This window comes from Loxodonta africana, chromosome 18 (genome assembly GCF_030014295.1).
Source record: "Loxodonta africana isolate mLoxAfr1 chromosome 18, mLoxAfr1.hap2, whole genome shotgun sequence".
Classification (NCBI taxonomy): Eukaryota; Metazoa; Chordata; class Mammalia; order Proboscidea; family Elephantidae; genus Loxodonta; species Loxodonta africana.
The window spans coordinates 64532143-64554683 of record NC_087359.1 but is presented as its reverse complement, the minus strand read 5'-3'; the positions used below and the strand labels follow the sequence as shown (position 1 = coordinate 64554683).

The 22541-nt window shown below is 39.4% G+C and overlaps 1 protein-coding gene across 1 annotated transcript; it reads right to left on the bottom strand.

The window, feature by feature from the left end:
- Nucleotides 1–6761: 6761 nt before the first annotated feature.
- On the bottom strand, nt 6762–9086 carry LOC100665632 (olfactory receptor 1A1). Its single transcript, XM_003416825.3, has one exon. The coding sequence runs from the start codon at nt 8542–8544 to the stop codon at nt 7615–7617; it is 930 nt and encodes a 309-aa protein (XP_003416873.2). The 5' UTR covers nt 8545–9086; the 3' UTR covers nt 6762–7614.
- Nucleotides 9087–22541: the final 13455 nt, after the last annotated feature.

Below are 22541 nucleotides of genomic sequence, written 5' to 3'. Positions count from 1 at the left end.
TTGAACGACACAGGAAGCATCAAAAGAAGATGGAAGGAATATACAGAGTCACTATACCAAAAAGATTTGGTCATTGTTCAACCATTTGAGGAAGTAGAACATGATCAAGAACCGATAGTGTTGAAGGAAGAAGTCTAAGCTGCACTGAAGGTACTGGCGAAAAACAAGCCTCCGGGAATTGACAGAATACCAATTGAGATGTTTCAACAAAGGAATGTAGCACTGAAGGTGTTCACTCATTTATTCCAAGAAATTTGGAAAGCAAGGACCTAGTCAACTGACTGGAAGAAATTCATATTTGTGCTCATTCTAAAGAAAGTTGATCCAACAGAATGCAGAAATTATTGAACAATATCATTAGTATCACTTGCAGGTAAAATTTCCTGAAGATAATTAAAAAATGGTTGCTACAGTACATTGACAAGGAACTGCCAGGAAGTCAAGCCGGTTTCAGAAGAGGACATGGAACCAGGGATATAATTGCTGACGTCTGTTTTTTATTGACTATGCAAAGGCATTCGACTGTGTGGATTATAACAAATTATGGATAGCATTGCAAAGAATGGAAATTCCACAATACTTACTAGTGCTCATGAGAAACCTGTACATAGAACAAGAGGCAGTGGTTAAAACAAGAGGATACCGGGTAATTTAAAATCGGGAAAGATGTGCGTTAGGTTTGTGTCCTTTCACCATACTTATTCAGTCTACGTGCTGAGCAAATAATCCCAGAAACCAGGCAATAGGAAGAAGAACCAGGCATCAGGTTTGGAGGAAGACTCATTAACAACCTGCGATATGCAGACACCATAACCTTGCTTGCTGAAAGTAAAGAGGACTTGAAGCACTTGCTGATGAAGATCAAAGACCACAGCCTTCCGCATAGATTGGACTTCAACATAAAGAAAACAAAACTCCTCACAACTGGACCAATGAACAACATCATGATAAACAGAGAAAAGATTGAAGTTGTCAAGGATTTTATTTTATTTGGATCCACAGTCAATACCCATGGAAGCAGCAGTTAAGAAATCAAAGGATGCATTTCATTGGGCAAATCTGCTGTGAAAGACCTCTTTAAAATGTTAGAAAGCAAAGATGTCACTTTAAGGACTAAAGTGCACCTGACCCAAGCCATGGTACTTTTCAATCAAAAAGCTACACAATAAATAAGGAAGATTGAAGAAGATTCAATGCTTTTCAGTTATGGTGTTGGTGAAGAATACTGAATATACCATGGACTGCCAGAAGAACAAACGAATCTGTCCTGGAAGAAGCACAGTTAGAATGCTCATTAGAAGCAAGGATGACGAGACTTCGTCTTACTTACTTTGGACATGTTGTCAGGAGGGAGCAGTCCCTGGAGAAGGACTTCATGGCTGGGCAAGTAGAGGGTCAGCAAAAAAAGAAGATGACCTTCAAGAAGACAGATTGACACAGTGACTGCAACCATGGACTCAAGCATTTTTGACAGCAATTGTGAGGATGGCATAGGATCCAGCAGTGTTTTGTTCTGTTGTACTTAGGGTTGCTGTGAGGTGGAACCGACCTGATGGCACTTTACAAGAACAACAACAACACAATGCAATATTTTTAAAAAGTAAGCAATCCAGCTTTAAAAATAGGAAAAGATCTGAACAAATATTTCACAAAAGAAGCTCTATGAATGGCCAATAAACACAGGCAAAAAGTGTTCATTAGTCATCAGGGAAATTCAAATTACAACCACAACAGGAACTTTCATACATCGCTGGTGGGGGTGTAAAATGGTTCAGTCTCTTTGGGAAAGTGTCTAGTTATTTCTTAAAATACTAAACATACCCTATCCTATGACCAGAAGGACTTGAACCACTTACTGATGAAGATCAGTATGGATTATACCTCAGCATAAAGGAAACAAAAGTGCTCACAACTAGACCAATAAGAAAAGTCATGATAAGCGAAGCAAAGATTGACCTTGTTAACGATTTCATTTCACTTGGATCCACCGTCAACACCCATGGAAGCAGCAGTCAGAACCAAATCAACAGCACCTAACAGCAAACAACAATGACCAGGAAATCCGCTTATAGGTATTTACCCAAGAGAAATGAAAACATATATCCACAAAAACACTTGTACAAGAGTGTTCATGACAACTGTATTCATAATAGCTCCAAATGGGAATCCAAAATGCTCCCCAAGCCCTTTCCTAGTCACTACCTGCCTCATAGGTAATCACTTTCTCATTTCTTCACATTTGACTAATTTTCACTGTTCTTAACTTCGTATGTTTGGAATCATACTGTAGGTAAATGTTTTTGTCTACTTTGATGTATTTTTTTGTAAGATGTATCCGTTTTGTTGCATGCATTAGTAGTTTGTTCACGGTGTGAATAAATTGCAAATTCTTTCTCCATTCTCCATAATTGGGTTGTTTCCAGTTGGGTCTATTATAAATAAAGTGCTATGAACATTTTTGTACATGTCTTTTGGTGATCACTGCACTCATTTCCCTTGAGTATACAGACAGGAATAGAATTTCTGTAAGAGTTCCTGGGTGGCAGAAATGGTTATGTGCTCGACTGCTAGCTGAAAGGTTGTAGTTTGAATCTCCCCAGAGGTGCCTCAAAAGATAGGCCTGGTGATCTGCTTCCAAAAGCTCACAGCCTTGAAAACCTTATGGAACAGTTCTACTCAGTGCACATGGGATTGCCATGAATCAGAATTTATTTGACAGCAACTAACAACAGAATTGTTTTCTCATAAGGTAAATAAATATGGCCCAAAAGCTTTCCAAAATGGTTGTCCCAATGTACGTTCCCACCAGTCATGTATGAGAGCTCTATTTATTCTGCATCCTTGCTAACACTTGGTATTGTCAGTCATAATTTTTAGCCATCCTGGTGGGTATACGTGATTATCTCATTGTGATTTTAAGTTCCTGATTCCTGATGATTAATGAGGTTCAGCACTTTTGCATATGCTTTTTGGCCATAAAATTAAACATATTAAACTGAACGATTCCGTGACATTTAGTACATTCACAATGTTGGGTAACTACCACCTTATCTAGTGCCAAAATATTTTTATCACCCCAAAAGGAAACCCCATGCTCATTAACTGTGGCTCCCCATTCTGCCCTATCCCTAGCCCCTATTAACCACCAATCTGCATTCTGTCTCTGTTATAAAGATTTCATATAAGTAGAATCATGCAATATGTGGCCTTCTGTGTTTAGCTTTTTTGACTTAGCATAATGTTTTCAAGGTCACTCACACATTATACAGTGTATCAATACTTTCTTTTTATGGCTGAATAATACCCTGTTGTATGACTGTACCACATTTTGTGTATCCATTCATTAGTTGAAAGATATTTAGGTTCTTTCCACCTTTTTTGGCTATTGTGAATAATGCTGCAATGAACACTGAGGTACAAGTATGTGTTTGAGTCCCTGCTTTCAGTTATTTTGAGTGCATACGTAGGAGTGGAATTGCTGAATCATGTGATAATTCTATGTTTAACAAGAATCGCCAAACTACTGTATATAGTGGGTGCATCATTTTACATTATAGCCATGAATGGACAAGACTTCCAATTTCTCCACATCTTCAGCAACACTAGTTATTATTCATTTTTTAAATTATAGCAATTCCAGTGGGTCTGAGGTGGTACCCTATGGTGGTTTTGATTTGCAGTTCTCTAATCATTCATTTTTTTTTTTAATGATTAATGATGTTGAGCATCTTTTCATGTGTTTGTTGGCCATTTGTATATCTTCTTTAGAGAAATGTCTATTCAAGTCCTTTGTCATTTTTAAATTGGATTGTTCCTGTTTTTGTTATTGAGTTGTAAATTGTGTATATATTCTGGATACTAGATCCTTATCAGGTATCTGATTTGTATTTTTTCTCCCATTTTATAAGTAGTCTTTTCACTTTCTTGATACTATTCTTTGATGCACAAAAGTTTTTAATTTTGATAAAGTCCAATTATCTATTTTTTCTTTTGTTGCTCTTGCTTTTGGTGTCATATCTAAGAATCCCAGGTCATGAAAATTTACCTCAGTGTTTTCTTCTAAGACTTTTATAGTTTTAGCTCTTACATTTAGGTTGTTGACCTATTTTGAGCAAGTTGTTATATTGGTGTATGGTAGGAGCCGGGGTGGCACAGTTTATGATTAACTACTAACCCAAAGGCTGGCAGTAGGAACACACTGAGTGACTGTCTAGAAGAAAGGCCTGGTGTTGTGTACCCAACCCGACCCTGTTGTGTAGATTTTAATATTAGACATTAATAGAGAAACACTCAGGTTTGAGATGTGTAAACTCATTTAGTTTATTGCATGGTAGTCATGGAAAGGCACTCAAGTGAGATCTCATGACATTCATTTAGAACCAGAGAATCAGAACTAACAATTATAATTACAATGTTATTTGATGGTTAGAGTCCAAATCTTTAGACTTTAAACTTTACCTTTTACAAGTCTTCTTCAGAGGAAGGCTTGATAAAGGCTTCAACTTAGTGAATGTCCTTGGTAGCTTTGTTCCAAGGCTGGCAGAGATGGACAGAACCTCAGTCCAGAATCTCAGTCTTCAGAGAGAGTCAGACTCCAGAGGTACGTTCCATCTTTGTCCTCTCTCAGTGAGTGACCAGAAATTCAGAGTTTATATGCGAATGTTTCACCTTGGCATCACCCAATAAGGGCCAGTGTGACATCAAAGACTAGTATGCTATGTCTTCTCTCCGGGGTTAGAGATTAGCCAAATGTCACACCTTTTCTTCAAGATTAGAGATGAAGGAGGCTGTTTAGACTTATGTCTTCAAGCTGGTTTACAAAGATTAACTAGTTATGTTTTCTTTAACCACAGCATGTCAGATCGAAGTCAACTTGAAGGTTCTTTACATTCTTCACATAATTCACATGCTTCTGTGGGTAAGTTCAAATTTTTTCTAGATAACTTCTAATGGCATGAATGTTTCTAATGATTTACAGTTAATACTAGAGGGCTTCACAAAAGCACACATATTTCTATTTCTAAAGTCATATTATTAGTGCTTATACAAATGTATTTGAAAACATAATAGTGACATATACCTTATGTGATTTGAGAACATTATAGAAACATGCAGAACACCTGTCTAACTGCTTCAATAAAGGTTACAGCCAAGAAAACCCTAGGGGGCAGTTCTACTCGGTTACACATGGAGTTGCCATGAGTCAGGGACCAACTTAATGGCAGCTAACAACAATAGGGTCCAAGTTCATTTTTTTGCCTGTCAATATCCAGTTATCTCAGCACCACTTTCTGAAGATTATTCTTTCCCCATTGAATGGTATTGTCTCCCTGGTCAAAATTAATTCCTTCATCCATTGTTGGTAGGAATGCAAAATGATACAGCTATTGTGGAAAACAGCCTGGCGATTCCTCAAAAAACTAGAGTTACACTTGCATAGGACCCAGTAATTCCACTTCTGGGTATATACTCTAGGGATCTAATAGAAGTGACATGAACAGACATATGCATGTCTATGTTTCTTGCAGCACTATTCACAATATCAAAAGGACAAAAACAACCTAAGGGCCCATCAATGACTGCATGGATAAGTACAATGTGGTACATACATATAATGGATTACTACTCAGTGATAAAGAAAAATGAGATCCCAAAACATCTTACAATGCAAATCAACCTGGAGGGCATTAAGTTGAGTGAAATAAGTCAATCAAAGAAAAACATATATTGTATGTTCTCAATTTACAAAATTACACGAATAAGTAAATATACAGAAACTAATGTTCATTAGCGGTTACCAGAGGTGGGGGGAAGGAGAAGGGGGAGAAGTACTCCCTAGATAGTAGTCACTTTTTGTTTATAGAAATGGGGAAAGGTGGCACTGAATATGGCTGAAGTTTGCACAGCATGACCGAGGTGACTGAAGTCAATAAGCTGTACACAGGAAAAAGGGATGAATGGGCAAATGTTGGGTTGTGTATGGTTTTACTACAATAAGAAAAACAAAACCAAACCCTTTGCTGTCAAGTCAATTCTGACTCATAGTGACCCTATAGGACAGAGTAGATCTGCCCCATAGGGTTTCCCAGGAGCAGCTGGTGGATTTGAACTGTTAACCTTTTGGTTAGCAGCCAAGTTCTTAGCCACTGCACCACATAACAACAACCAAAAAAAAGAAGGGAAGGGCTACAGATCCTGATACTAATTAAATATAACCAATCTCCCCATGAGGTTAGTTCTCTTGATTTGGGGGCTTAGAACCATGGTCTCATGGGACATCCCAGTCAAATATAGTTTTTAAAGGTTACTTTCCATCTCCCAGTATGGTAAGCAGTGTCTGGGGTCTTAAAAGCTGACAAGCAGCCATCTAAGATAACAACTATTGATCTTTATTTGTCTGGAACAAAACAGAAAGAAGGAAACACAATAATCATAGAAGGAACTGGACTACAGTACTAACTGTCTACCTAAACCTTGGCCTTCTGCACTTGGAGACCAAAAGAACTAGATGGTGCCCAGCTACTACTACTGAGCATTCTGATCAGGAACACAATAGATGGATTCTGATAAAGAGGGGAAAAAAGTGTGGAACAGAACTTCAAATTCTTAAAGAATCCAGACTCATTTGACCTATTGAGGTTGGAACAGAACTTCACATTCTTAAAGAATCCAGACTCATTTGACCTATTGAGGCTGGAGGAGTCCCAGAGGCAATGACTCTGAATTACTCTTCAAATTTTGAATTGAAACTATCCCCTGAAGTCATCTTTAAGCTAAGTGACAGTTTAGCCCAAAGACTAAAGATTTTCCCCTTTGAATAAATACTGTGTTTTAAAAAAATATATATACTACCAAAGGGTCAACAGCTATTTTAAAGCATAGATTTAAAAGGTTGGGGAGGAAGAGAGAGTAAGTAAATGTGAGTGAAACAACTAAAACAGGAATATTGATACAACGTGAAGAATGTAACCAATGTCACTGATCCTTATGTCTAGAAACTGTGGAACAAGGGGCAGTTTTGTTGTGCGTATTTTCACAAAAAAATTAAAATTAAAAAAAAATCCATTGACCATAGATGTATAGATTTATTTCTGGACTCTCAATTCCATTCCACTGCTCTATATGTCTATCCTCATGCCAGTACATGTTTCGATTGCTGCAGCTTTGCAGTGAGTTTTGAAATAAGTACGTATGTTGATTTATAGTTTGTTTATATACACATATAGCCAAGAGATTGTCTTTTCTATGTATTGTGAAGATGTTTTCTCATTTTTGGCTTATCAATGACAGAGGCAGGACATAGATTATTATTCCCAATATGTAAATGCGGAAGCCAATGATCATACTTTCTCAATGTTACTCTGCTAGTCAGTAGCATAACTGGGAAATAAACCCAATATTCTTCTGCTGTCATCTTGCCTATAGGAGCAAGACTGTGTACAAAGTGAAAACCTCAATCAGATGTCTTATCAAGCTATTACAAGATTTCTGAGAAGAAGAATTTTCTAACTGAGAAAATCAATGATGGCTCTTGGAAGGGGCTGGCATTGGAGCTGGACTCTTAAGTGCATGCTTAATGGTGACTGCCATCCCCAAAGTGTGACCTCACATTGGTTATGAGGAAATCCTCTTGCTGAAGAGTTTCCCCAAGGCAGCCTTCATGTCTCGGTTTCTCAGACTATAGATGAAAGGATTTAACATTGGGGTCACTGCTGTGTACATCACAGTTATCACTGCATCCTTTAGGCTGTGACTGGTCAGAGGACGGAAATACATACCCATGACTGTCCCATAATACAAAGAAACAACTGTGAGGTGGGAGCCACAGGTAGAAAAGGCTTTGAGTACACCCTTGGTGGATGGAACCCGTAGAACAGTGGCAAAGACCCGGATATAGGAGATAATGATACATATTAATGGCACACAGAAAACACCAACCCCTAGATACATCATTTCCACATTAAAGTGGATATCAGAACAGGACAACTTGAGCAAAGAGGAAATGTCACAGTAGAAGTTGGCCACTTCCCGGTTCCCACAGAAGGACAGACTAGCTGTGAGCAGAACGTGAGGGAGGGTATTGGCATTTGCAACAACCCAAGACCCAACAACAAGCAAGATGCAAAACTTTGGGCTCATAATTGTTGTGTAATGGAGAGGGCGGCTGATGGCCACAGCACGGTCATACGCCATCGCAGCCAGGATATAGCTATCTGTGTTACCCAAAGCGATCATGAAGTACATCTGTGTTATGCATCCTCCAAAGGAGATGGCTTTGCTACCCACAAGGTGGTTTGCCAGCATCTTAGGGATGGTTACAGACGAGAAAAGGATGTCAACAAAGGAGAGGTTGGCAAGGAAAAAGTACATGGGGTTGTGAAGGCGAACATCAGAGCGAATGGCTAAGATAATGAGCAGGTTTCCAATCAATGTGATAGGGTAAATAAACAGGAAGAGGATGAAGAAGGCATCTTCCTGCTCCTGTTGGCTGGTAATTCCCAGAAGAATGAAATTCAGGACAGAGGACTGGTTTTCTTTCCTCATGGCTCCTTCAGTATGAAAGGGAGAAGAATCTAGAATTATTGGTGAAGTTATTTTTTGATGATCTTCCTTATTCTCCACTTTTGACTCAACAGATCAGCTGCCTTTCTACCAGGGTTAACTAAATCCAGAGGCAGACAATATTTTGAGGGGAAAAAAATCCCTGCAGGTCAGTGGGACTATTTGTCAGTCACCCCTAGAAACTCATGTCTAAGAAGTGAGGAATCTGTGAATTCATCCTCCCCACCCCAAACCACCAACCCAAACACCCAGGACATAATCACTTAGCAAATAATTAACTTTTCGTATACCATTTTCTAAACATTTCGATAGGCCTCATAAAAAATGACACATCTGAGAAAAGTAGATTTTATTTATTCAACATATAGGTGTTAAGCATACCATCTGTGCCAGGGACTATGTTGGAGAAAAGAAGGTGAATTGAGGCATAGTCTCTGCCTTCAACTTTACAGCTTAATAGAAAATCCAGAATCACACACTAATTTTATTACACATGATAAGAAAAGCACAGCATTTTGAAATCTAAGGGGAAAAAAAAAAAAAAACTCTCCACTGCAATGCGTGTGTCCATAGAAGGGTTACTCTGGACAATTAGGAATTGGTTCACTGACCAAACTCAGACTGAGCCAAAGGCCAGGAGGTGACAGGTACCTACACTGACATCAGTCAGTTGTAAAGAAGGATCATTGAGTGTAGGTTGTATCAAAAGCAGCCTAGTAAATTTTTCACAGCTCCCCCTTCAGGTGTTCTATTTTCAAAAGAGACTTTTGCCCTCTCCTTTGATAGGTTTTATCTCTCAAACCTTTAATTATATGTAATCGCAATGTTTTTCTTCTTGATCTTCTACTCCATTTCTTCATTATTTCTTTTGATGACTCATCCAGCTTCACAGTGGTTTCAACTACCATGTTGCCAATGACGCTGAAGGCTGTATCTGTAGACTTGATCTCTCTTTCCCATATTTCCATGTTCAATCATCCCCCCAACGTGTCTGAACAAACCTTGTATTCTGCACATCCACCCTAAGTAGATTGCCAGGTTTTCGGAAGAGAAAAACCACATCTTGCTCATTTTTATCTCCTCCAGGAGATTATTGTGGAGTATTTTTCATTGTTGACTCCAATAACTTTGCACTGGATATTTCTTAAGTTGCATCCAAATTTTTTTCATGGGGTCTCCACATGTGGGTGCTCACAGGCACTTTCACCCAGTTTTTCCCTTACCTTTACATCTGATCTTGGTGATCTTTCATTTAAAATATGTCTTACTTAACTCTATTTTTCTACTCATTCCATCAGGGCTTTAGCTTACACCATCATTTCCCACCAGAAATACAGTAACACTCCCTGAACAGATAACTACAGAGTCCCTCTTCTTTGATCCATCTTGCACTCTGAGACCATAGGAATTGTGGCAGAGTCTACTAGCTGCTCACCCAAACCCATGCTATTCTCTTCTTCCTGTACACTCAGCTAAACTACAAATCCCAACCCCCCTCACAGTGAAATGTGGTCATGGGACTGAGTTCTAGCCAACCCATTGGTGTGTTCCAGTTCTGGGCTTCTTCCATACTCTTTCCCTTTCTTCTAGCTGGGTGCATATGGCAGAAGACTGAAGGGAATAATGGAGTCACATGGTGGAATGAACAGTGTTCCTTCTTCTCCATGTCTAGTAGAGCCACCCACCACCAAAAATACCCACTACAACTGTTACAAAGGAGAAAAATAAACTTGTATTCTCTTTAAACCATTCTACATGTTGAGACTTATTTGTTACTGTAGTCTACGTTATCCTAAGTAATTCACTAATTTTTCTAAATGGACTTCTACTCAGTAAGTAATTCAATCTATAATTAATTCAATTACCAATTCTGTGTCTCCTATAGTGCACTGGTGAGTTAAATGCTAGGAACAGGGGATGCAGGTCTAGTTATCTCTCCCCAAATTGTGAAGTGCTTTCTCACCTCTGAATCTAAAGGAATTTGGTTTCTTCTCCCGAAATGCTCTTTCCCATCTTCATTCAAAATCATACATAATATCTCAGGGTTGGAAGCGTTCAGTAAATCTGGAGGGCTCAGAGACTATGGTAAATCCCTATTTATGGCAATATAAGATTTCAGAGGAGGAGCTTTTGGCAACGTGACTAAGCTGATGTCAATAGGTCTCATTCTTATTAAAACACACAAAATTCTAGATAAATTATAAAAGTTAAATAAATAAAAGACATAGCCAAACTTAAGCAAAACAAATGAGAGTGCTCATGTATGAGAAGGAAACCCTGGTGGTGCAGTGGTTAAGAGTTCAGCTGCTAACCAAAACGTTGGCAGTTCGAAACCACTAGGCGCTCCTTGGAAACCCTTTGGGGCAGTTCTACTCTGTCCTTTAGGGTCACTGTGAATCAGAATCGGCTCGACGGCAATGGGTTTGGTTTGGTTTTACATATGAGAAGCAAAGAGCAAGCTTAAAGCAAGAGTTGTACACTTATATTGGTCACTGGCAGAGGCAACCTACCTAACTAGATGGGCCAGAAATCTAATCCAGTGTGACAAATAAAAAAGACACATAATTGGCTATGTAATTCTAGGGTGGAACTGTTGTCACTTTGAAGCGATTGATCTTCTCAAAACATTATACCAAGCTGGAGTGGCCCTTGAGGTTTCCTACCAGGAATTAGGCTGGGATGTGGCATGTTAATGCCCCTTTGGTACAGGAGATGTGGTCACAGATCTGCATGAAGCAGAGGAGCTTAACTTGATCCCTCTGCAGAAAACATCTGAAGGGCTGCCCTGCTTGTGAAAAGAACACTAGGAAATATTTTGGTATATAAAGATTGGAAAGTGAATAGAAGTCACAGAAAATATGGTTGTCTCCAAAAAGAAAAACAAAAAACCAAAGGAATCTCTAGATAAGCTAAGAGAGTTCAACAAGCTTATTGGATATAAATTAACATTTTGAAAAATCAATACTGTCCCATACTTTCCTATACTTAAGTAACAATAAATTACAAATTTTAATTTTTTGAAGACCCTGCCATTCACAGCAGCATTAGGAGCTTTAAGGAATCTAGAAACAATCCTAACAAAAGAGGTCCAAGACCAGCATCAAAAAACGTTACAAAACTTTGCTAAGGATGAAAAAGAATACCTAAATAAATGGGGAGATACCCAATGTTAATAGATAGAAAGACTCAATGTGGTAAAAGGACTCAATTTACCTATGAATTTGATGCAATCCCGATCAAAATGCCACAGGTTTTTTCTTTGTTTGCTTTTAACCTCTAGTAAAGCTGAACATTCACACACCTCCGACCCAGCGATTCTACTTGGAGATTAGATGTTAGAGAAACTCTATAACATGTGCTCAAGGAGACATTCACAAGGATGTATGTTGTTACATAGAAAACTTAGAATTGGTCCATCAGTTGAAGAAAGCTATCGACTGCCAACCAAACGTTGGCAGTTTGAAACCACCAGTGGCTCTGCATAGAAAGATGTGGCAGTCTGCGCTCGTAGAGATTTACAGCCTTGGGAAACCCTGTGGGGGTCACTATGAGTCGGAATCAATGGCAGTGGCATGTAGTAAAAGCATAAACCCTGAATGAGTGTATACGACCAACTCCAGAATAGTGATTATGCCTGGTATGGGGTAGGGGGGTTGAGATGAGAACAAAGTGGGTTACAACTGTATCTGTACTACATTTCTTTAAAATTTGGAGCAAATGTACCAAATGTTATATTTGTTAAATCTAGATAATGAGTTATCTAGATAATGGGTTCTTGTTATGTTATTCTCTTTGTCTTTCTGATATTTTAATACTATCATAATAAACAAATTTAGTTGAAAATAAAGATTTCACAGGTTTGAGTGATGAAGGCCATGTTTCACTGAGGGTTGGAGACAGAGTGTTGCCTGTGAAAAGTTTAAGAATAAATGGGAGCTTATTTACACTGGAAAGAGGGACCCAGGGGCCATTATATCATGCTAAGAGAGAAAGATGGAATGGAAGAAAGATTCAGGACAGAGGAAGCAAATTGTAAGTGGATGCAAGTAAGGATAGATTTCAACAAGCTTTTGCTATCATTATTTAATCTACTCAGTCTCTTAACCTCTTATTGCATCTCAGGCTGTCAACTCAGTTGTGGTGCTTTAATCTCTCCCCAGCCTGAACCCCATGGTCACCCACCCTTCATAAAGCCTCAAACCTAGGACAATCTGTTACCGCCAGTTGGAATCAATTTGTTGGTCACTGGTTTGGAGTTTCTGGGTAGTGCAGTTAATGCACTTGGCTGTTAACTGAAATGTTGGAGGTTGAAGTCTACCCAGAGACACATCAGAAGAAAGGTGGGACGATCTATTAAAATCAGTCCTTGAAAACCCTATATAACACAATTCTGACACATGTGGGGTCACCATGAGTTAGAATGGACTCCATGGAGACCAGTCTTACTACTTATTCTTGGGTAGTAAATAGTGGAGAAATCACACAAACTTGGAGCTAGAAGTCATGATGCTCAATTCCATTTGAACCCTCAATACTCTTCAGCAAGACTCTCTCTCCCTACTCTCTGTGGCAGTCCATGGAACCTTTCCCACTGTCCTCAAACTCACCATGACATCCTGCATCAAAACTCTCTTGGAAACCTGAGTGCCACTTCCGTCTTCGCTGAGAAAGTTAAACCCATAACGGAACAATTCCTTAATATTCTCCCATGCACATAATTCCATACATAAGCTTCCATCCTGTTCTTTGTCTCCCAAGACTCAAAATAAAAGTATATATCCACATATATGCTCCTGTAAAAAATGGTGCCAACTACAAAAATGGCATGGCTACAGCGTCAGACCTCTTCATCTAACTTCACAAGGGGACAGAAAGAGAATCATTATCACTGTCAGCATCCCAAGGCTGATTCCTATGAAGTGCAGGTAGACATGCCTTGTCTCTCCAGCCTTTTTACGAATTCCTACTCCAGCCGTCCCTTCCACTGCACTCTCTACTCCTCTGCTGGGTTCAATAATTTGTTGCAATGGCCACACAGAACTCACAGACAATATTCACGATTATGGGGTTTATTAGGGGAGTACCAGGTTACAATTCAGAGTCAGGAATGAATCAGGATACAGTTCTTTAGTTAGGACAGCTCCTTGGCTGTGCCCACAGGCAGGCTTTTCCATGGACCTCTACCCCTTGGGCCAGCCAAGACTCTGCTCTGCTCAGGAAAGTGTTACAAAGCTCTTGAGCTGCACTGATAAGTGCCCAGACACACGCCACTCTGCCAGTAAGCCTCAGCCCAAAGGTGCTCAGCTCTAGACCCACGGGTTGACAAGCCTAGCTCCACAAAGTTCCCAGAGGCACCGCTCTCTGCCAGCAAGACTCCTGCCTGCAGGCACTCAGCTCTTTTGCTCCATGTGCCAGGAAGCCCTCTGCACCATCTCCTGCAGTCTCCTGGTTCTGCTGCTGCCACTTCTCTGCCATGCTTGCCACCGCTTCTCATGGTCTTGCACCATCTCTGGTGTTACAGCTCTCTCTCTCTCCTAGGCCTAGGAGATTCTCAGCACAGATACTTCAAGTCCAAAGGACATGCTCTGCTTGGTTCTTCTTTCTAGGTGGTAGTGAGGTCTCCCTCTGCTCTGGGATTGGCTCTGTTTTTAAGCCTCACAGGACAGCAAAACTGACTAATCCACTTTTTAGGATTTCATACACCTTATTTGCACGGTCCCACCCCCAAAAAGGTTCCATGCATCTTAATTGCATTATTAGTAGGCTGTCCGATCTCTTTGGTGGGCTACAAGCACCTTATCTGCATAGTTCCACTCCATCATTTCAAAATTTTGAATGGCTAAAAGGGCCGTATTAAGTAAATCACTGCACGGCATCTCTCATTCTTACTCCCTTCTATTTCTTCAGCAATATTGTTCCATCAGTTCTTTCAGCTGCTGTATTTTCTCTCTTTAGTATGTCTCTCTTTAGTAGATACTAAATGCTCCTTCCCATTAACTAGTAAACATATCACAGCATTTTTAGTCATTAAATGAGCCTTCTCAGTTTTGTAAACCTTTTAGCTACCACTTCATTTCTTACCTCTGTCCTTCCTTTCTCAGCCAGGCTACTTTATAAAGACATTTGCTTACTGAATCCAAAATGTGTTTATAAAATCCAAATGTGAATGTGTCTGTCTCTTTAAAAGCACTCACTCTCTACCCATCACCTAATAGATGAAGCCCAAGAAACTCATCATAAATAAAACTCAAGGACAGTGTTCAGACCATGGAGTGTAAATTCAAGCAAAAGTGTTTTGTCTTTAGCAGGAGCAGAGAGTACAGGCAGGAGAATAGGAAGAAATAAACCTGGAAGAGAAGTTTGAGTTTATATTGTGGAGGGTTTTTAAGCAAAACAAGGACTTTGTGCTTTATTCATTAGGTATTAAGAATTAATATAGATGTGGGTTGCACTAAATGCACTAGTCATTTCCGGGAATAGAGAGATGAAACCTTTAACGCAGGTATTTGGACCTATAAATTGAGTTACTGACCAATAGGGCAACATTTTAGAGTGACAGTCTGGTGCAAGGGTAAATACAAGTGATTTAAAAAAAAACAAAAAGCATTAAATAATCTAAAAAAAAAAAAAAGCAGCACCAGCGTAAGACAAGTGGTTGATATAATCAATTTGGTAACTAAAGAAACAGGAAGAGAACTAGAGACGAGAGGTTTCTGAGCACCTGGGCTTCTGGTTAGAGTTCCACAGTGCTGGATGTCAGAGGCTTTTCATGGGGAGAGATGATTTTTGCTGAAACTCTGAAGAAAGAGGTAAAAGAAACTTATACTCCCATGCATAGCAGTCAAGAAGTGCATCAACATGGATACTAGGGGCAGAGTGAGAGCCTTGAGTTCTCCAGACTGAAGCCAGAGTCCTGGGCAATGCTGGGCCACTAAAATTCACTTGTGCTCTGAGATCCTCATGAGTGTAATGGTGCTGAGGACAGCTTCAGAGGGACAAAAGAGGCCAAGTGCTTCCCCTTGGCATCTGGGGACAGCAGGTTAGGCCAAAGACATGTTCTCTGAGTGTTTTGAGACTTCCCTGATGCATTCACAGCATTGACAACAAAATAACATAAATTTCTGAAGGGGTCCCTTAACGGGCACCACTGAAAATGCAAATGGAGGTGGCTTTGTAGCTCCTCTCTAATACAGTGTGCTCGTGTATGTGCATGTATACACTTGCACATACTCAGATATTCACATACTTTCATGCACACACACACACACTCACAAACACAATATTACTTCAGCAGATATGGCTTAGGTCTGAGAAACCAAATCAGAACTACCCCTCCTGATCCCATTTTCATGGCCAACAGCCCAAGAAAAAGAATCGTAAGATAAAATCTAAAGCCCTGTTTACTGGATTTTTTTTTTTTTTTTTGTTAATTATTATGATTGCCAGTGCAGGATTGTATATGGAGGATGGAAAGCAGGATGCTCTGAGGAGGAGGAGAAGAGAAGACGAGGGGTGTCCCTCTCTCTCTCTGAGAACTTGGGTTCTGAGGTCAGGCCAGTATTCGAGTCCTAGATTTGCCATTACATGTCTCTCTGAATTTAGATAATTCATTTCACCATTTCTTTTTTCATCTAATAAAAATGATACAGTAGTTCAACTTACCTCTTGGGGTTTGGGGGTGGGTCAAAGGAGATAATGCATGTAATGCAATTGCTGACACATAACAAGCCCTCAGTTAAAAACTATCCCTTAACGTCATAAAGACTTTCTTCTCCAATGTCAACAACCCTATCTGAGGAGTCTGTGCTGAGCTGGACTAGATGCTGTCCCTTTAGGGTCCTGGCCCTGCGGCCTTCACTCCTCTTCCACAAATGGGAAATTTACAGCCAGAAGTCTAACTCCTGTCAGTATTCCTTTTGGGGAGCATGATGGAGAAAGGGTCCGTAGTGGGCCTGGAGAGTAGGTCCCTGTTCTGTTTCTGAGGTGGAGGAGACAGGACCAGGATGGTATGGAGTCACCCCTGAGTGTCCTAGTCATGAAGCAAAAGGGGCAGATGGAATCTGTGGGGCTGGAACTGTTCTGAATGGACCCTGAAGATGAGCCCTCTAGTTTCCTCCTCAAGGAAGCAGCATGGGTTATAGCATAGAGATAATCTGGAATTTTTCACTAGGTTATAAAGACTCTTGAAACAAAACTCCCCCAGGTCTTCATTCAGGCCACAGGCAGAGTAATTATTGAGACTCATTTACATGCTCCTCCAGCTCTGCCCTGAGGGGACAGAGTTGCTCTTCAGAGTAAACTTTGGGCACTCACAATGTTGAGAACTCCTCCCCCCGCCCACCCCAATGTCCCTGAAACTTCCTTTCTGGTTTAGGCAACCTTACCATCACCTCCACTTCCACTGTTGGAGGGAGTCAGCCTTTCCCTAAACAAAAGTCTTTCAGTGACAGTAGCTGTGCCAAGTGTCTCACAAGGTAATAGTGGCTCTCCTTTGACCCCTTACCACCCCAAAAGTTAGCTCTCAGCAAACCCCAGATGGGGCAGTACGGGGCCTGCTCCTTTAGGAAATAGCAGCTGGTGTCTGAAGACCATGTGCAGAAGCAAATTTGAAGGGTGAAAAACCAAAGAAGATGAAATATAAAACTCAGTGGGTCCAAATTAATTTACATGGGTGCACTCACCCATAATATGGGATATTCTGTGTTAACTGAAGTGCCTGGGAGAGGCATCAACAGTCTTCTAGGCTGTCTAATTAATTGCCTATGGTCAATGAGTTTAAACTGCCATAACTTCTTTTGCATTCTGTAACAGAAGGAAACCAAAGGGAAACAGAAATACTGAAATTTATTAATTAATCAATTTTTCTCACTCCTCCCTAAACATACCTCTCAGGAGTGCCTTTAAACAAGGCATTGAGAAAGAGGTTAGTGAGGGGACCACCACTATCCTTAAAGAGCACTGAAGCAGGCTTCTTCTATAGGCCAGAGATGACAGTAAGGTGGTTTGTAACACAAGAGGAGCGAATCAAAACAGAAGTTAATGATCATCTCGGGGTTTTTTTTCCTAATAATGCAAAATTAGTTTAATATTAGATAATCAACACAATTTATAACATGAACAAAATAAGGGAGAATAAAATTCAGTACTCATTTATGACAAAAATTCTCAACAAACTTGGAATAGAAAGGAACTTCTTTATCGTAAATATTGAATACTTTCCCCTAGGTCAGAAACAAGAAAAAGATGTCCACTGTTCTCACTTCTATTTGACATTGTCCTAGCCAGTTCCAAAAGTCAGGGAAAAGAAACAAAAAGTACTACTATTGAAAAATAAAAGAAGAAATGGAAGTATTATTATTCACAGAAGACATAATTGTATGCATAGAAAACCCTAAAGAATCTACAAACAATTAGAGCTAATCAATTTGACAAAGTATTGAATATAGGTGAGAATGAAAAGTCAATTGTATTTCTATAGGTTAGCAACAAACAATTGGAAAGTACTTAAACTAAAAATATATTTACAATAGCATCAAAAATATCGTGTATCTAGGAAAAATGTAACAAAAAACATGCAACACCTATGCACCGGGAACTAAAAAATATTGCTGAGAGGTGGAGCCAAGATGGCGGAATAGACAGATGCTTCCGGTGAGCCCTATTTACAACAAAGGCACAAAAAAACAAGTGAAAGGAGTATATTTATGACAAGCTAGGAGCGCTGAGCATCAAAGGCAAGCTTAGAAAATGAACTGAGGGGAAGGAGAATGAAGAGACCATTCAGAAGCAGAGAGAAGTTACCGGACCTGAATCACAGGGAGCCCTCAGGCACCATTCCAGGAGCGGCAGCTGCAGGCTGGTGCTAGCATCCGGCCTCAGTTTCCTCGGAGAGGCAGCCAGCCACACAGCCTCCTCCCACCTCCAGAACCTGAGAAGAACGGTGCTCTTGGCAAAACCTAAGTACTTCCGTATATTTTACCGCACCCTCCCACCCCCAAGCCAGCTTCAGCGGCTGAATTCCCTGGCCCTGACATAGGCACTGTTGAGTGCCTAGAGCCATCCTCCTGGCCCAGGAGAAGGAAAAAATTTGCAATTTGGGGAAAAGATAATTTGCCAGCTCCACTAACGGGGAGAGCTCAGGACAGAAGCATCTCCTGTCCAGGCATAAGTGGTCCATGAATTTTGAGCATCTTTCCCTTCTGCATGGACTTGTGTGGGCTTCTTCAGGAGAATAGGCCCTTGTTGACAGACTCCAACAGTTCCAACTGTGCAGTGGAGTGGTAGGTGTTTGATGTTTGACATTGCTGTGCCTATTAAACAGGGTTCTCGCCTATCCACATCAGGGGCCAAAGGACTGGTAGCTCCATTCAGGTCACCAGCCACCCGTGGCAGGGGTCCCAGGATAACTGGTACCTCCCAGTCCTTACAGCCAAAAACATTGGGTGTCCATGCTCCATATGCAGAACCAACCCACCTGCACACTCTATGAACAGGGACGTGCTTTCCTCAGAGACACTTGAGGGTCATTTCTCAACCCCCTGCCTTGTTCAGAGCATTATCTCCTGCTGTAATTAGGTACCGGTACCTGCACCAATCACCCCTGCCCCTCTAAAACTGTAGGATAGAGCCTGTACCACACACTTGATGATCAGCTACTTGGACACTTGAGCTGAATTCATACAAGAAAAGTGAATGGGCTCCTAGACTAATATACCTGATAACAGCTCTAGCCATTTGGGAACAGAACTTCAGAGCTCCAAAGGTGAAAATAATCAAGCTAGCTCACTCAAGCAGCCCATTTGGGTATATCAAAACAAAACAAAGCAAGAAGCTACAACACAGTAAACAAGCATAAACTAATACAATAATTTATAGATTACTCAGAGACAACAGACAATATCAAGTCACATAAAGAAACAGACCATGATCACCTCAACAAGCTCTCAAAACAAAGAATCCAGGAACTTACAGATGAAAGTGCATTCCTGGAATTACCAGAGGCAGAATACAAAAGATTAATACACAGAACCCTTCAAGACATCAGGAGGGAAATGAGGCAATACACAGAACAAGCCAAGGAACACACAGATAAAGCAGTTGAAGAAATAAGAAAGATTATTCAGGAACATAATGAAAAGCTTAATAAGCTGGAAAAATCCAGAGACAGACAGCAATCAGAAATTCAGAAAATTAGCAATAAAATTACAGAAGTAGACAATGCAATAGAAAGTCAGAGGAGCAGAACTGAGCAAGTAGAAGCCAGAATTTCTGAACTTGAATATAAATCACTTGGCACTAATATATTTGAAGAAAAAATCAGATAAAATAATTAAAAAAAAAATGAAGAAACATTAAGAATCATGTGGGACTCTATCTAGAGAAATAACCTACAAGTGATTGGAGTACCAGTACAGGGAGGGATAACAGAAAATACAGAGAGAATTGTTGAAGATTTGTTGGCAGAAAACTTCCCTGATATCATGAAAGATGAGAAGATATCTATCCAAGATGCTCATCGAACTTCACATAAGGCAGATGTTAAAAGAAAGTCACCAAGACATATTATAATCAAACTTGCTGAAACCAAAGATAAACAGAGAATTTTAAGAACAGCAAGGGATAAATGAAAAGTCACCTACAAAGGAGGGTCAATAGGAATAAACCCAGACTACTCGGCAGAAAACATACAGGCTTTTTTTTTTTTTTTTTTTTTTTTTACTCGGCAGAAAACATACAGGCAAGAAGGCAATGGGAGGACTTTATTCAAAAACGTGAAGGAAAAAAACTGCCAGCCAAGAATCATATATCCAGCAAAGCTGTCTCTTAAATATGAAGGTGAAATTAGGACATTTCCAGATAAACACAAGTTTAGGGAATTTGTGAAAACCAAACCAAAACTACAAGAAATGCTAAAGGGAGTTTTTTGGTTATAAAATCAATAATATCAGGTATCAACCCAAGTCTAGAGCACTGGGCAGAGCAATCAGAAGTCAACCCAGACAGGGAAACAAAAAAAAAGACAAAGCAAGATTTAAAAAAAAAAAAAGCTCAAAACAGGGTAACAGAGATAAAAGAAGGCAACATTAAAACAATAAAGAGGGACTAAGAAATGTAATCATAGATCTTCCACATGGAGAGGAAGATATGGTGATAAAAAGAAATAAAAGCTAGGTTTAAATTTAGAAAAATACAGATAAATAATAAGATAACCACGAAGGAGACAAACTATTCTACTCAACAAAATAAAACACAAGAAAAAAATAGAGACTCAGCAGAAACAAAATCAACAACAACAAATATGAGGAAAGGACAATATATAAAGTTAATCTACTCAGCACATAAAATTAACTGGGAAAAAGGAACTGTCAACAACACACAAAAAAAGACATCAAAATGATGGCACTAAATTCATACGTCTCCATAACCACGCTGAATATAAATGCACTAAATGCACGAATAAAGAGAGTAAAGAGTGGCAGAATGGATTAAAAAACAAGATCTGTCTCTATACTCCCTACAAGAGACATACCTTACAGTTAGAGACACAAATAAACTAAAACTCAAAAGATGAAAAAAATGTATCAAGCAAACAATAATCTACAAAGAAAAGGAGTGGCAATATTAATTTCTGACAAAATAGACTTTAAAGTTAAATCCATCAGAAAGGATAAGGAAGGGCACTATATAATGATTAAAGGGACAAAATACCAAGAAGATATAACCATGTTAAATATTTGTGCACCCAATGACAGGGCTGCAAGATACATTAAAAAAAAAAAAAAAAAAAACTCTATCTGTATTGAAAAGTGAGATAGACAGCTCCACAATAATAGTAGGAGACTTCAACACACCACTTTCGGTGAAGGACAGGACAACCAGAAAGAAGCTCAATAAAGACACAGAAGATCTAAATGCCACAATCAAACAACTTGACCTAACAGACATATACAGAACACTCCACACAACAACAACCAAGTATACTTTTCTTTTCTAGTGCATACGGAACATTCTCTAGAATAGACCACATATTAGGTCATAAAGCAAGCCTTAGCAGAATCCAAAACATTGAAATATTACAAAACATCTTCTCTGGCCATAAGGCCATAAAAGTAGAAATCAATAACAGAAAAAGCAGGGAAAAGAAATCAAACACTTGGAAACTGAACAATACTCTGCTCAAAAAAGACTGGATGATAGAAGATATTAAGGATGGAATAAAGAAATTCATAGAATCCAATGAGAATGAAAACACTTCCTATCAGAACCTTTGGGACACAGCAAAAGTGGTGCTCAGAGGCCAATTTATATCAATAAATGCGCACATTCAAAAAGAAGAAACGGCCAAAATCAAAGAATTATCCCTACAACTTGAACAAATGGAAAGAGAGCAACAAAAGAAACTCTCAGGCATCAGAAGAAAACAAATAATAAAAATTAGAGCAGAATTAAATGAAATAGAAAACAGGAAAACAACTAAAAGAATTAACAAGACCAAAAGCTGGTTCTTTGAAAAAAACTCAACAAAATTGATAAATCACTGGCCAAACTGACAAAAGGAAAACAGGAGAGGAAGCAAATAACCTGAATAAGAAATTAGATGGACGATATTATAACAGACTCAACTGAAATTAAAGAATCATAACAGATTACTATGAAAAATTGTACTTTAACAAATTTGAAAACCTAGAAGAAATGGATGAATTCCTAGAAAGACACTACCTACCTAAACTAACACAAACAGAGGTAGACCAACTAAATAGACCCATAACAAAAGAAGAGATGGAAAAGGTAATCAAAAAACTCCCAACGAAAAAAGAATCCCTGGCACAGATGGCTTCACTGCAGAGTTCTACCAAACTTTCAGAGAAGAATTAACACCACTACTACTAAAAGTATTTCAGAGCATAGAAAAGGACGGAATACTACCAAACTCATTCTATGAAGCCACCATATCCCTGATACCAAAACCAAGTAAAGAC